We start from the raw sequence: 14,975 nt of genomic DNA, 5'->3' as shown, positions 1-14,975 counted from the left end.
GGGTCACTGCTTCACCGGTGACTTCAGATGCACCTACAGGCCGAAGCCCCCATACCTTAGTTTTAGGGAAACACTGAAAGAAAACTGCTCGCAGTGACTTTGGGTCCTAGAAGGGTAAGGACTGCTGGGGACAGTGGTGACCCTTGTCACCTAACCATCAGGCTCCTGCCTTTGTATCTGTTGCTACGGCCGTACAAAGCAGTGCTTTAACAAAGTATCATTCGAAGTCACGCGGGCGTGTGGATTTCAAGGAACCAGCTGGTCTGAAGAGCTGATCCCGCCACCAGCGCCCCGTCGTCAGTCTTCGCCTGAGAGCAGCAGTGGTTTCATTCGGTGGCTTTTTTTTCTGCTTTTGTGCAGTCGGAAACCAGAGTGCATCCTTGGATCCGTCACGTGGTTTCACGTTTCACAAAAACACTGGTGCTCATTAGGCCTTACACCCCCTCCCCACCCCCGAGAACCTTTTGTCGGTCACGTCGCTAGACCTGTGTTTTCTAGGCCGCGCGTGTTTTCTAACTGTTCTGGCTCAGGCTTCCCCGCAGACCGTGACCCTCACCCAGGCGCCCGCGGCCGGGCAGCAGGTGCAGATGATCCCCACGGTGACGGCGACGGCGCAGGTGGTGCAGCAGAAGCTCATGCAGCAGCAAGTTGTGACGACCGCGGCGGCCCAGCTGCAGAGCCCCGGCGTCCCCAACCCGGCCCAGGTGCCAGCCAGCTCCGACAGCCCAAGCCAGCAGCCCAAGCTACAGATGAGGGTCCCCGCCGTGAGGCTCAAGACGCCCACCAAGCCTCCGTGCCCCTAGTCCCGAGAGCGGGGCGGCCTCAGGGCGGGTCGCCGTGCACCGCGCCCCCAGCCAGAGGCGGGTAGACTGTCTGTCGTCGAACCCGGGGACGATGTCATTTGAGATGTGCCGCACCTGCGGAGTTCTCCTTGAAGCGGAGCAGCGTAATCCTTTCCTCCTGCTGCGCCGCCCCCGCCCCGTAGCGTGTCGCCGGTCAAAAGAGTGACGGTGGCGATTCTACCTTCCGGTTTCTCCTCGAGAGCAGCAGCACTGGGTCTCGAGGCCGTTTAGAACCTCCGTTAGCGCGCCGTGTCTCACGCATCACGGTAGCCGCGTGGAGTGCGCAGTGGGTCGTAAAACACTTTCTGAAGCTGAACCGTGGTCTCCGACCACGTCTGCCTCCGCGCGGGGCTGCACACCTAACTGAGGACCCGCTCCGGTCCTGGGAGAGGAGACAGACCGCCTGACGCAGCGCAGCTCAGACCCGAGAGGCCCAGGGTGCTCTCTTCTCTCCCTCCCGAGAGGGGGCCTGTTCGGACGTTTTCGGGACGTTTTCACCACCGACCCCCATCGGAGCACGTTCGTGAAGTGTTCCCACGGTGTCGGCCGGGTACCGTCTCCGGTGGAACTTTCATTCCAAAGAGCGGCCCGTGTGGCCTCCCGCAGGCCCCGCCCACAGCGTGACCGGTTTCCGTCCCGGCACTTCCAGGACACTTCCCGCTCGTGGAGGAAGCCCGTGCTTGGACTCCGCGCGCCGCGGCGGCTCCGGCAGGCTTTGTGAGGCTCCGGTCTCAGACTGGTTTGGGGCCCGGAGGGCTCAGTGCGGGCGGGGGCCCGGTGAGAGCAGGGGTGCCTGGCATCGCCCCCCTCGCTTTCCTGCCCGTCCCGGGCGTGGTCTGCCGCCGCGGGAGACCTCCTCGAGCACGGTGACTTCTTCGCGAGCCTGTAGGCGTTGCCTGCCGAAGCGGGCGCGGTCCACTCTTCCCCCTGGGCTCGCGGCAGGTTCTGTTGCCCGCCGTGCCGGGGGCTCGTCCGTGAGCGCCTGCGCTCCTCGCGGTTCTGTGGAAAGCGGAGAACCTTCTGTGCGGTATTTGGGGGCGAGGGGGTGGTACAGCTGAGGGGCAAAGGGGAGGCCCCGTGTGTGCCTCTGTGTCATTTTTGTACTACAGCGAGAAAGCAGGAGTTTTTGCAGTGGGCCCGGTCGGCTGATGACCTGCGCTCACCTGGCCGTTTTCACCCCAGCAGAAGCGCCCCCCGCTCGGGGACCGCCTCTCTGCTCTGTCTCCGTGCCTCTTTTATGTTAGTCGGTCCGGGAAATCCGGTTGTCTTAGGTCTGTGTGGGCATCCCGAGGGCTTTTACCTGCTAATTCCGCGTGTTCTCCCCTCGTCGTACCACTTGAAGTGACACAAAGGAAAGCGGCCCGTATGTGTTTGTTTCCGTTCAGCGTGCGTGGACGGTAACACGGGGGCATTTACCGAAGCAAGGAGGCGGCTCGTTGTTGAGCTCTGGGTGGGAATTTGGAAAGGGACTTAGCATTTCGGTTAACTCGAATGGATCCAAAGAGTCCTCTACTCTTGTCTTCTTACAACCACGCTTGTCGGTTCAGGTGTGGCAGGTGCCGTCAGGAGGGACCACAGGGTGCTGGGGGCGCTCTGTCATGCTCCTCCTGTGCGTGCTGAGGGGATTCCTGCCCCTCTTCGTCCCCAGCCGTGCCCCAGAGCCCCCTTGTCTTGTCGCAGCTCCTCCTTCGCACACCCGGTCCGTGTTCCCCTCGCCCTTCGTGGCGCTGGCAGTCTGCAGCTGGAGCAGGTGCCGGCTGCACCTGCTGGAGCGTCCCCGAGGCGGGGCTGCCCGGATGGCGGTCCTCCGTTAGTCTGGACACCAGGAGGGAATTCGGAGCGTCGCTCAGAACTGACCTGGGGTTCAGGGCGTTCGTGGCGTGGAGCCCCCGCCCTTTTCTCAGTGCGTGACAGGAGTCTCCCGTCTCTCAGGGGGTCTCCTTCGCGGGTCCCCTCACGCAGAATACAGAGCAGGAGACGTGTTACTTCTCTTTTCCTTAGACGTCACCAGCAGCCCCGCAGCCCCCAGTGGTCACTCCGGTAAACCTCCTCCTCCCGGTGTGTAGTTTCTCGGTCTTCTGTCGTGAAGGTTCACTGTCCGTGTTTCAGAACTGAGTGTGTGTGCGGGGGGGGGGGGGGGGGGTTGCGCAGACCTCAGGTGGTTCTGTGAGCGGAATCCCGCACCGCCCGGGAGCCGGGTTCTTGCCTGGCCCGTAGTGACCGAGAACGACGGCAGCCAGAGCGCTGTCACGCTCCACCCGGCCGCCACGGGGAGCAGTTCCCCATATTCTTTACGAAGAGACGTGCGCTCCAGTTAAGGGCGGGAGGCTGTGGCTAAGACCCCGTGGGGAGCGGGACGCCGGGCCCCGCGCTTGGCCGGATGCGGTGCCTGTTGAGGCAGGGCTTTCCCGTTTGAGGTCTCCACCATCTTCCGTTTCCTGTGTGACCAGACAGCCGTTGTGTTGTAAAACATAAAGCAAGAAGACTGAGACTGTAAATATTTTGTAAACATGACCGTTTGTACTTGAAGAGTAGGATTTTAAAAAGGGCACCGGTATCCCGCCAAACAAAAGGTGTAATAAAATGACCTTTTTATATGTTTGCTCGTTTTCTCTTTCATAGAAAACTAGTATTCTCGTTAAAGTAAGACGCTAGCCGTGTTTGTTACATCCGTGTGAAGAAGAAACAAAGGAAAGCGCGGGATCGGAGGCAGAGGCCTGCCCGCGCCGCAGAAGGAGCCGAGCTCCCTCGGCAGTTCTCAGAGAAGGTCACGCTCTCTCTGCGGAGACCGCGCCCACTGGCCCTGTGCGCAGACGGCCCGCACGCGTTACTTTTCTTTATCATCTCTTTTGCTTTTAGATTACCTTTTTATTGTCGTAGTTAAAAAAAAAGTTGCTGATTACAAAAAATACCTACTTTTTTTATAAAAAACACGCACAACTTCATACAAAGCTCAGACGGTTATTTTTGGTATCTTTTCTTCCGCTGCAGAAGCGAGGGCAGGCTCCTGCGGTGTCACCTGCGTCCGCAGACCTGGCTGGGGGAGGTCACGGGGACCTACGACCCTTTGCCAAGCGCCTGCAGGTGGAGGGGGGGTGGTGGTGCTCGGGACCTCTGTGCTCCGTGGCTGTGATGGTCTGCGCTCAGGCACCTGCCTAGCCATGTGATGGGGCCAGTGACTTCACTCCTCAGGGTCTCGGTTTCCTCCTGTGTCCCCGTCTCCCGAAGCGGTTGTGACATCTGGAAAGCACTCAGCCTCCGGCACCCGCACCCAGTAGATGATTTCATTGTGATTACTCTCGGTGGACAGGACCGTGTGTTTTCCGAACCGTTCCTCACCGTGGCCCTGCGATCACGTCTTTGCCAGCGGTACAAAAGCCTGCAGGTCTCGGGCCACAGCTGGCCCCGGGCCGTATTTCCGGGTGCATTTGAGGTGGGGCTGGGGCCACCAAGTACAGGGATTCTGCTGTCTGGCCGCAGCAGGGAGCACCTCCCACGGGTCCATTTGCCACCACCTCCAGCGCGCGGGGCGTCTAGATTCGGTTTACCGTGAAACACGCCCCGTAGGCTTGCCCGCGGGCCACCTGACTCCGACCAGCTTTAGAAGGCTCACTCGGGTCTCTCTCTCAACTAACCTCCTGTCTGCCGTTCAGATCCGATGTCAACCCCTGGCAGCGTGCTTCCCACGCTCCACGTTAGGGGCTGTGCTCAGGGGCCCGTGGGAGACAGGAGACCTTCTGTCACAGGTTCTGGGCAGGAGTTCTCTCCTCCTCCGTCCTGGGCCTGCAGCGTTCACACCCTGAAGTAAACGAATCTTGCAAAGGTCCCGTCTGACCGGGTGAATTATGGTACGTGCATTCTGCGAAATGGAGTGCAGCCACTAGGAGCGAGGTAGGGCTGTATAATCTGGAAAGGAGAGGTCCCTCCACGGGTCGGCCAGTGAGAAGGTGCAGAACCGTCTGTCAGGACGGAGCTGCTTGTACGCCTGGATGTGCCCAGGATGCCCCGAGCTGGCGTTAGCCGCCTCGGGAGGGAGGGGGGTGAGGTCGCTCAGGGATAAAGGGGTGCCTGCCATCTGACATACCCATTAAGGTGGTTCAGGCAGTTTGCCAAGTACACGACTTAGTCGTTTTTGAATAAGGCTCTAGAGGGGCGCCTGGGGGGCGCAGTCGGTTGAGCGTCCGACTTCAGCTCAGGTCACGATCTCACGGTCTGTGAGTCCGTGAGTTCGAGCCCCGCGTCGGGCTCTGGGCTGATGGCTCAGAGCCTGGAGCCTGCTTCCGATTCTGTCTCTCCCTCTCTCTCTGCCCCTCCCCTGTTCATGCTCTGTCTCTCTCTGTCTCAAAAATAAATAAACGTTAAAAAAAAATTAAAAAAAAAATAAGTAAGGCTCTAGAAATCGCATGCTCCCCACGTGCCCCCGCTGTTCAGGAGCCTTCACGGGGCGGGTCCCCACGTCCTTGCCCACCCCACGTCCTTGCCCTGTGCTGGTACACAGCACACGTACCCTTCTGCTCTGGGGACGGCCTATATTCCCCCGAAGTTCACCTTACCGTTCGGTCCTCTGTTGTCAAGTGTGTTTCGTCTTCGAGGACCAGCCCAGACAGAGCACGCACGCCTTCGCTCCTCCCCAGAATGTTCTCCAGCCGCACCTTGTACTGCATACTAGGATTTGTGGTTTCCCCAGCAGCCCTGCTGTTCTGTTCTACCTCTGCTCAGAGCGTTTGCTGAAACTTTGTCAGTAGTGGTGAGTAGAGGCCCGTCCCTAAGGAATGTAGTGAGAAAAGACCTCATGACAAGGGAAGGCAACCAGGCTACGTGACATCCCTCACGGCCCTATAACATGAGACCACCCCATCAGACTGTATGTCCGTATGTTACCCATAGATGAGAGACAAATCGAAAATGCATAAAAGACCACATGTGGCATTCAGGGCTCAGTTCTTCGGGTATGAACCCAGCTGGGGTGCCGACACCAATAAAGTTGCTTCCCGGAAAGAAAAGCCTGAGTCACGACTCTCTGTGCGAGAATCCTGCTACAATGGTGGAAGTTTTGTTTTGTTTTTTTAATGATCAACAACTTGGCTCTTTCCTTCAAGAAAATCAAAATCAATGAGTGGGATGGGTGAATTACTGGTTTAATCAGATGATGTCTATTGAGTGCATACTACACGCAGTTTGTTGTCTCTGCCCAGAGCTATAGCCGTGTGCAAAACAGAAAAGGAGGTGGCCTTCTAGCAGGCCAGACGTGACCATGCTGAGCGGCAGACCTCTGGATTTGCAATGCTGGAGCTCACCCAGTCTGCAGCGGAGACGTCAGTCAAGGCTTCAGAAGCGAAGCCGGGACACGCCAGACGTTGCCCTAGAGCAAAAGCTGTGCTCGGGGACCTCCGCACCCCAGGCTGAGGCGCCTCGCCCCAGTCGAGAAAGCAGGCACTGGAGCGCCCCTCCTTTCCTCCGCTGCCCGGCCTCCTCTTCTGACTGGGCTCCGGCCACTGCCGTATGACCGCCCCCGCCCACGTCCCCTAGGGCAGGGACGAGACGTGCGTGGTCTGTGGCAGACAGTGACCTGAGGACGGGCTGGCTGGATGGCCGGGAGCACGTGACGAGGGCTGCAAGCTCCGGCTCGCGAACTGACCGGCACCGGCACGGGGACCGAGGGAGACCGGAGGAAGAGGAGCGCGCAGGAGCCGGATGTGAGCCGCGCAGGCCCCGCCCCTTCCCGGGGGGGGCGGTCCTCGCTTTCGCCCCGCCCACTCCGATTGGCCCGTGCTGCGCCTGCGCACTGGGCCGGCCGGCACGTTGGGTTTCGTCCCCTGGTCCGGGCCGCTGCCGCTGTCTCCGCGCTCTCGTCCCCCGCCGGTAGTCCGCGCCGCGGTGACGCTTCCTACCCGTGGTGTTGACCCCGCCCCGGTGACGCCCCCTCCCTTGGTGGCGACTCCGTCCTGGTGGCGACCCCTCCCGTGGTGGCGACCCCCTCGGGTGACGCCCCCTCTCGTGGCGGTGACCCCCGCCCCGGTGACGATCCCCTCCCCGTGACTGCGCCCCTCCCTCCCGGGGCCACCGGCTGTCTTGGGGCCTGTCCTGCCCACTGGGCCCACCCGGGGGATGCCGTGGTCACGAAGGCGGTTTTCCGCGGCGAGCCTTGTCCACTGCGGTTTTCCCGAAGGTGGGAAACTCGACCGCATAATCTGCGGTCGTGGGGACCGGTTCGCGCCCTCCCTGAAGAAGGAAAAACGCTTTGGCCCAAGGGCCGCGTGAACCGTCCTTCCTCAGAGAGCGGGCGCGGCGGGAGGCTCGCGTGCCCCTCTCGGTGCTCCAGGCGCCGGGTGTCCGGTGCGCAAGGGGGCGCACTGCGGGGGCTCCAGACCACGCTCCCACGCTCCCGCGGGTCAGAGCGCTCCCGGGGGTCACCCTCCCGCCGGGCAGGACCCTAGGGCCTCACACCCGACCTGCTTTCCCGGGGTCCCTGGGGTCCCAGCACTGCTTGCGCGCTGTCGCACACGCCTTTCTGTGCCCTGCGAGGCTGAGAGCCGTGCGCTTTGTTCCTTTATATTATGAGTCTCCATCCAGCGTTCACATCACAGGCACAGACCGAATAGAATTTTCCCCGTAAAGATAGGTAACAGGGGCGCCTGGGTGGCTCAGTTAAGCAACTGGACTCTTGATCTCAGCTCAGGTCCCGGTCTCAGGGTCACGAGATCACGACCTGAGCCGAAGTCGGTGCTCAACCGACCGAAGCCCCAGGCGCCCCAACATCAGTATTTTTGACGTTTTACCCTCACACTTGTTGGCGGGTAGCGACGGTTCTTGTGCAGACGCTGCTTCTAAAGCCTCGCCCGGTGCGTCGGTCTTCAGCAAACGATCAACAGTCACAAAACCAACGATAAGAGTTTTTTGTCCTTTTTGGCAAGTTCAGAAGCTAATGTGGAGTTTTTCTGGAATTTGTACTCCATCGGCTGGTAGATCCAAGCTGTGAAGTCTGGTTCTTTGTCACAGACGTGGACGTGACCGTAGGCAGAGGTCCCTGGGAGTCCGTATGAAATGTGTCAGCACACGTTCCCCTTGAACGGTCTGTCTTGTAACCGCACACCCAGGGGCCCCAGGACCTGGGCGTGCGACTCCCCCCCGGTGCTAACAGGGGTGCCCCGGCTCACCCGCAGGAAGCAGACGGGCCTTTTCTCCTCTTCAGTTCATCAGGTGTGGACAGGTGACTCCTGCGGGCTGGGGCCAGGGCGCCCTGTTTCGGGGATAATCGGAACCTGTTCGTTCTTACTGACAGGGCGTCGGTTTAACACCATCCTGATCACTTCGGCCCGTGGGTGCGCTGCAGCGACAGACGCGATGAACACGTTTTCTGGAAGGCCACACGAGCATGCAGAGTGGCACTACCTGGGCCGGCCGGGGGGGCCCGGGCACTGGCGCCCAGCTCTGCGTCGGTCAGCGCACCCACCGAGCAAACCTGCGGCCGGCTCCCGCTCCCCTGTCATACCCGCGGGCTGGGGAGTCGGACCGTTCCGCGACAGGCACCCAGGCCACGGCAGGTCTGCTCTAACGGAGGCTCCTCCCAGGGGCTGTCGTCTAGACGGGCATGGGCTCCCCGCCCGGCCACCGCTCTGTCATCACAGCAGCCCGCGCTTCTGACGACAGCGTGAGCATCGAAGCCGGAGCCTGGCCGGCCGTCTTGTGCTGTGATTGGCACGGGTGACACAGAGCCTCCTGAGACCACGGCAGGTGGCCAGCCACCTGGGGACGGGCCTCCAGCGCTGGGGGACTTCCGGAGCTGCTCCCCGAGGCCGGTGCTGACGGCCCCCGGCAGGCGGCGGGACTGGGGCTGCTCCAGACTCTGCCAGACGCGAACTGGGTTTTGGCAGTGGTGCCTTTGTGCCTCGTTTGTTTCCTGGGCCACGTGTGCCGGCTCGTGATGCTCGTGCTGCTCGTGCTTAGAGTGTATCCTGCGGTCGGTTAAAAGCCAGACCGACGAGAATCCTCGTGTACTTTCCTACCTCTCTCCACGTGGAAGCATTCTTATTTTCTCTAGAACGATGTTTCTAATGCTGTTTCCGCAGTTCACGTGGTGTCAGTGTGCTGTGAGGTAGGGGTGCGGCTCCAGAACCTTCCGCTCTGGCTGTGGGCACACCGCTTCCGGAGTTTGCTTTGCGGGTTGGGTGCCGTGAGGTCGGTCGGGCTCTCAGCTCAGCCCTGGCGTTGCCCAGCAAGCCGCTGGCCGGTGTGTGAGCCAGGTCCCCCGGGAGGCTGGGGGCGCCTTCCGGGATCAGTGCCCGTCCACAGAGGCGCAGCGGGGAAGACACACGGGAGCTGTGGATGGTTTGGCCGCCTGGACGGGAGGGCCGCGTGGTGGCAGAGAACAGAGATGCGTGGGGGGGGGGGGTCACTGAGCGCGAGGAGGCTGCCCTGGGGACGGTGACACACTGATGTGGGAGGCAGGGAGCGGGCTGGGGGGACGGCAGAGCTGTGGGGCAGACCCCACGGTCGGCCACGGGCAGAGGTTAGGCACCCCGCTTCTAGAAATTACCTGTTGTTGTGAAGGTAAAATAAAATCTTTTAAATTGGCTACTTTGAGAGCTTTTGGAATTGGAACAAGCGCTGCAGAAATGACTTTTTTTAAAATATGTGATCGTGTCATAGAAGAATTCAAATTTTTTTCTTTACCGGTTTCAAGTGCACAGCTGGGGCAGGAAGCACACCCACACTGTTGTGCAGCCGTCCCCCGCCACCCGTCTCCGGAACGTTCCGTCTCCGGAACGTTCCGTCTCCCACACTGGAGCCCTGTCCCCACTGAGCACCCCTGCCCCCTCCAGTCCCTGGTGCCCACATTCCCACTTCCTGTCTCTGTGAAGCGGGTGACCCCGGACACCTCGTAAAGGTGGGGTCACACGGCGTGTTTCCTGTGATGGCTCATGTCACCCGGTGCTCACGGCCCGGCCCTGTGGCTGCAGCTCCAGGACGGATGTGCCGGACAGGACAGCCAGCAGCAGCACGACCCGTCCACGGGGCCTCCGGTGCAGAACGCCGCTGTGGCCCCGGCGTGGAGGACAGACCTGGCCCTGGGCCCCAGTGGCGCATACAGAGCCGGTCGTCACCGCCCCGCCCCCGCCATCGGGCCACACTGCCCCCTGCTTGTGCTGAAGATCCGTGTGCCTTCCAGGGTAGATCTCATTGGTGAAAGTTTTCGTTATCAAGCAGTCAAATGTTTAGGGCCACGGGGCAGCCTTTGGTGGAAGCTTCTAGCAGAACAGGAAGCACAGTGAGCTGTCCGAGCAGCAGAGTTGGCTGATGTCGTGAGCAAACCGGCTACTTCCTGGACGCGGCCCCTGCCGGCCACTTTGTCTGGTCCACGCTCAGCTCCCCGTGCGGACGGGCAGCCTCGGTCCCCAGAGCTCAGGACGCCACCGCGGTGGCCCGGCCCCCAGACGCTCCCAGGACAAAACTACAGAGCAGATAAAGCTGTAGGAGAAGGCTCGCGGCGGGCCGGGCAGTTTGATGAAGCTGTTTGGAGAGGTCTGGAAATGTTTGCGTTTCTTCACTCTGCCCAACTGGGGCAGAAGAGATCTTCTGAAAAGTCGACCTGTGCACCTAGCTGGTGGTCACCAGCCAGCTCAGGTCCAAAGGCAAGGAGGTGACTCCAGACGCCCCTCTCTCCTGTCTCTCCAGCCCCTCCGGGCTTGGCTCCCCGGCCCCTGTTCCCTTCTCCCTGCTGCCTCCTCTCTGCTCCGTATTTCTGCTCGGTGCTCTGCCCTATGGCACTTGTGGTCACGTTTAAGCCTGGGAGCAGGGGTGAGGTAGGGAGGGGCGCAGAGGCTTCAGGGGCTCGTGATGATTCTTTGCTACTTGGACAGAAAAGATGTGCTTAGCTTTACCTTCGAGGAGTTAGTTCCTTAATGTGCCCCATGTTCAGAATAAGTCCCAATTGCAGAGGTGAGTCTGGTGAGGACAGTCGCTGGGGCCGGAGCACTTGGTGTGGGGCAGGTGGGGGCACGCCCGCTGGCCGGGGAGCCAGCACAAATGCACACACCGCATCCCGTACGAGGAGCGCGGGGCGCCTGTCCTGGGGACACAGAGAGAGCCGGGCCGCGGCTGTGCAAGTCCAGACACAGGGGATCGCCAAGTGCACTCAGTCAGGAAATAGAAGCTGGGGGGTTAGAATCTCGGGGATTTCGAAATAACGTCAAGGTTGTCCTTCTGATCCCCTAATCAAACAAAGTGAAAACTGCACTCAGTTTTTAAGTGATTTATCCCGGGTCATGCGGAGAGTTGGAGGAGAAGCTGGCATTTACACCTAAGCATCAGGGCGCCTGGGGGGCTCAGTGGGTTAACCTCTGAACATCTCAGGTCATGATCTCACGGTTCGTGGGTTCGAGCCCCGCGTCGGGCTCTGTGCTGACAGCTCCGAGCCTGGAGCCTGCTTCCGATTCTGTGTCTCTCTCTCGCTCTGCCCCTCCCCTGCTCACACTCTCTCCTAAAAGTAAACATTAAAATAAATGAACAAACCAAAATATCACCGCAGTCAGGGTGTGCATCTGAATACCGCCCTCCCTCCAGTGCATCTCAGGGTATAGAACGACCTTCTTTTTTCTTTTTAACTTTATTTATTTTGAGATAGAGAGAGGACACTAGTAGGGGGAGGGGCAGATAGAGAATCCCAAGCAGGCTCTGCACAGGTCGGCGCAGAGCCCAAGGCGGGGCTCGAACTCACGAACCATGAGACCACGACCCGAGCTGAAGTCGGGACGCCCAACCGCGACCTTATTTGCTATCGGCGGCGAGGGAGCTCTGTGAGTGTGTGCTCGCGGGACTCTGCACTGAACACTGCGCTCTCTGCGTGCATTTATGTGCCCTCTCATACACTGACACTGTTTTAAGTATCTGCACACTACGTTTGTAACATTGTAAACAAAGCTAGAAGAAAAGAGGTTACGCTCTGGAGGGATGCTGTCACGCTGGCGTTACATAGGTGTGATACGACTGTTTTTATCAGCTTTGGGATACTGCTGAGTAGATCTCTTTTGCTAAGATTTCACTATGAGAACACGTGCCTTGAGTAGAGTAATCTGGGATTTTACCTCCTGAGAAGATTTGTTTGTTTCTCGATGGCGCTGAAGTACGACCTTGTCCCTACATCTATGGTGATATTGTAGATACGATCTCTTTGTGTAGAGACACATATTTCCAATACGTTAATTTTTGTCAAAGGTTTTCTGTGCTTTAAAGAGTTTAATACTTACTTTCAAATATTCAAATGCTAAAACCTACTCATGATCAAAACATACTTCGTATGATTTCAATTTTTAAAGTTCCTTTGACGGCTGGGACTGTAGTCTGCCTCAGCGAGGGCTCCACGTGCGCTGTGGCTGGGTGTGGCGCTCCTGGCTGGTGGTGTCACGGGGGTCCCGAGTGTTCTTGCTGACCGACGGTCGCTCTCCCTCCTCTGCCCGCGGGGACAGGGGTGTGGCACCCCTTCAGCAAGCGCGAGGGAAGTGGCTGGCAGTGCCTGCGGGGCGGGGACCGACAACAGCACAGGCCGGCCCTGGGAGGCACCCCCCCTCCCCCAAGGTCCACGGCACACGGTGGGGGGCAGGCTCCCCGATCGTGAGGCTCGCCTGTGTCTGGTCAGCGACAGCAAGCACAGAGCGTAGGAAGGTTAGGGCTGACGGTCATCATGACGTGCAGGTGACGCCACACAGGGTGTGAAGTCTGCGGTCTGGGAGCGTCCTGCTTTTCGTTAGGGTTTTGGGGTTTCTCGGGAGCCTCTTATAGCAGCTAGTTATCCAGAAATTGGCTTACATCTGTCCTGGGAATTTGTAATCTTAAGCAGAAATTGAAAACGCATTAGAAGACTATTCCAGGGCAAACAAATCCCCTTTGTGAAGGCCGGGCGTGTAGTTTGTATTCAATTCTTAGTGAATCCTTCGGGCGTGTTCCAGGAGACTATTCACGAAATGACATTTTGGTAGTGAAGCCAAGGCAAACTCATCGGAAGGAGGCACGAAACGATGATGAGACCCGTCGCGGCGCCTCCTGAGAGAACCTGCCGGAGAAAGCATCTTGAACGTGGACTCAGTCACACAGGGTGGACCTCGGGCCGGTCCTGCTGTGGAGCCAAGGCTGCGTCCGGGTTGTGCGGTTCCTCTAGGATTGTTCGAGACTGGATGGGAACGTGGCCCGGGGCTGGGAGGCCGGACGCGCGTGTGCCTCGTGGACTTTAATGAAGAGCGGAATTTGCAGCAGCCAGACAGACATGCTTTATTAAAGGGCTTTAAAGTTCAATTGAAGGAACAAATTTGAGAAAACACTTAACAGGAGATTTTTCATACGTTCGGGGTTAAGGAAGGTACAAGACAGTGAACGAACTACACGTGAGCTTTAGGTAACAGATCTGGGTAGACCCAAAGAAAATTATTTAAAGACGCAACGTTTAAGAAGGTCCGGCAGCATTTGTGACGCAAACGACCGGTGCAGAGACCCTGGGGCGAACGGAGGTGCGTGTGCTGGGGGTGTGAGCAGACAGGCTTCTGGAGGATTCCGCGAGCATTCGGCCTCCGTCTGCAGCATCATGGCTGCCGCTGCTCAGAGCAGGTCCCTGGGACAGTCGCACGGGGCTGGAACACGGCTCCCGTGTCACAGTGTCCACGCAGAGGGTACAAACCTCTCAGAGGCACGCCGCCCGGGCCCCACGACCTGCGGAGAGGAGAGCGCCCCGGGACCGGGCCGGGCCGGGCCGCGGGGCCGCGTGTACTTCCTGCTGCATCAGGAGTGCCGAGTCGTGGCCGAGGACGTTCCCGAAAATCACGTTTGTCTCATGCGTTGGGTCGGGCGAGGCTGCAGGCTTCGGAGGCGCCGGAAGGTAGGGAGGTCTCTCCTCTTGGGTGTCAAGTGTGTCCCGTAGGTTATTTGCTCCCGAAGCAGACGTGCAGGGCGTGCTCGGGGCAGAGGCTGAGCCCGGGCTCCGGAGCCTGACGTCCGCCCGCGGTCAAGGCGGAGCTTCTCTGGGCGCCCGGTCCCCAGCGTGCAGCGTCCGGGGGCCTTCACCCCGGCGTCCAGACCCATCGGAGCCCCGGAGACGCCCGGGGCTGGTGGTCGGAGCTGGTCTCCCGGGCGCTGGGCCCCCGGCATCACCAGCAGCCCCCGAAGCCGCAAACCCGGTGCGGATCCTTAGCCTTTCACAACAGCAAGGCCCCCGGGACGGAGAAGCGTGGGCCCTCGGGGACGTCCCGTGGGAGGGGGAGGCCTGAGCAAGGCGCCTCGTGTCCTGCCCGGCCAGCAGTGTCTGCCGGACCCAGGCACCTGCCGACACGCTCCCGGACCGCGGACCGCGGCGCACGGGCTTACGCTGGGGCCTCCGGGCCCTTCAGGCTTCCTGGTGGAGGCAGCCCACGGGGAGAACTTGCCACAAACTCGTCACTACTCAGCCGCAGGTCTCGAGGAGACTTCAGGTCACCTATGGCCACCAGGTCGCTCACGCTGGGCTGGTATGTATGTGCCTTGTCCCCGCCCCTAAATACCTCGCTGTGGCTGCACCTCGCCCACTGGCTGTGTGGCCCGCCCAGTCAGGGTGCGGTCACCTGCCACCCGCACGCGGCATCTACGCGCGCCCGACTGCGGCTGTCACAGGTGCAGGTACAGCGTTTCCCGGGGAAGTCTGATAGCCAGACATGTGGCCTTCTAAAGGCGCGGGGACGTCCCGTGCAGACACGGGTGGAGCTTTCTGGCCTGGGACAGGGACGTGGGTCTGTGTCAGGGGCCGCGGACGTAGAGAGAAGCGGCGGTTACACGGGGCACCGTGTGCAAGTCCACGGGGAAGCGACAGCTGAGAGCCACATCCACACTTCCTGCCGGTCACTCGGTGTCCGTGGCCCCTTGTGTGCCGTGACCGACGGAAGCATACCTCTTCTTAGAGCACGCGTGGCTAAAGACAGAGAAATGCACAAATCTTCGTCTTATTACCGGGAAAGTAACAGGTCCCAGATTAATCACAGTGAAACTCATCGCGTCTTGAGATCACACAACCACTTATTTCACAGAGATCGAAAAGCTTCTGACCCAGAAACGTGGCCGTGGGTCAGAACGGCATCTCCCCCCGCCCCCATCAGAGGCCTTGGGGGAGGACGCCAC

The 14,975-nt window shown here is 60.0% G+C and overlaps 1 protein-coding gene across 1 annotated transcript in view; it reads left to right on the top strand.

Annotated features, from left to right (window-relative positions):
• Nucleotides 1-3,439, top strand: part of EP400 (E1A binding protein p400) — a 97,987-nt gene extending 94,548 nt beyond the window's left edge. The window contains 1 exon segment of the mRNA XM_053901867.1: nt 531-3,439. Coding sequence (XP_053757842.1) covers nt 531-803 — 273 coding nt within the window. The 3' untranslated portion in view covers nt 804-3,439.
• Nucleotides 3,440-14,975: the final 11,536 nt, after the last annotated feature.

The sequence above is a fragment of the Panthera pardus genome, unplaced genomic scaffold, assembly GCF_024362965.1.
Source record: "Panthera pardus isolate Hobbes unplaced genomic scaffold, ASM2436296v1 HiC_scaffold_14, whole genome shotgun sequence".
NCBI lineage: Eukaryota > Metazoa > Chordata > Mammalia > Carnivora > Felidae > Panthera > Panthera pardus.
Note: the sequence above shows the minus strand (reverse complement) of the source record. Positions and strands in the feature narration are given on the sequence as shown.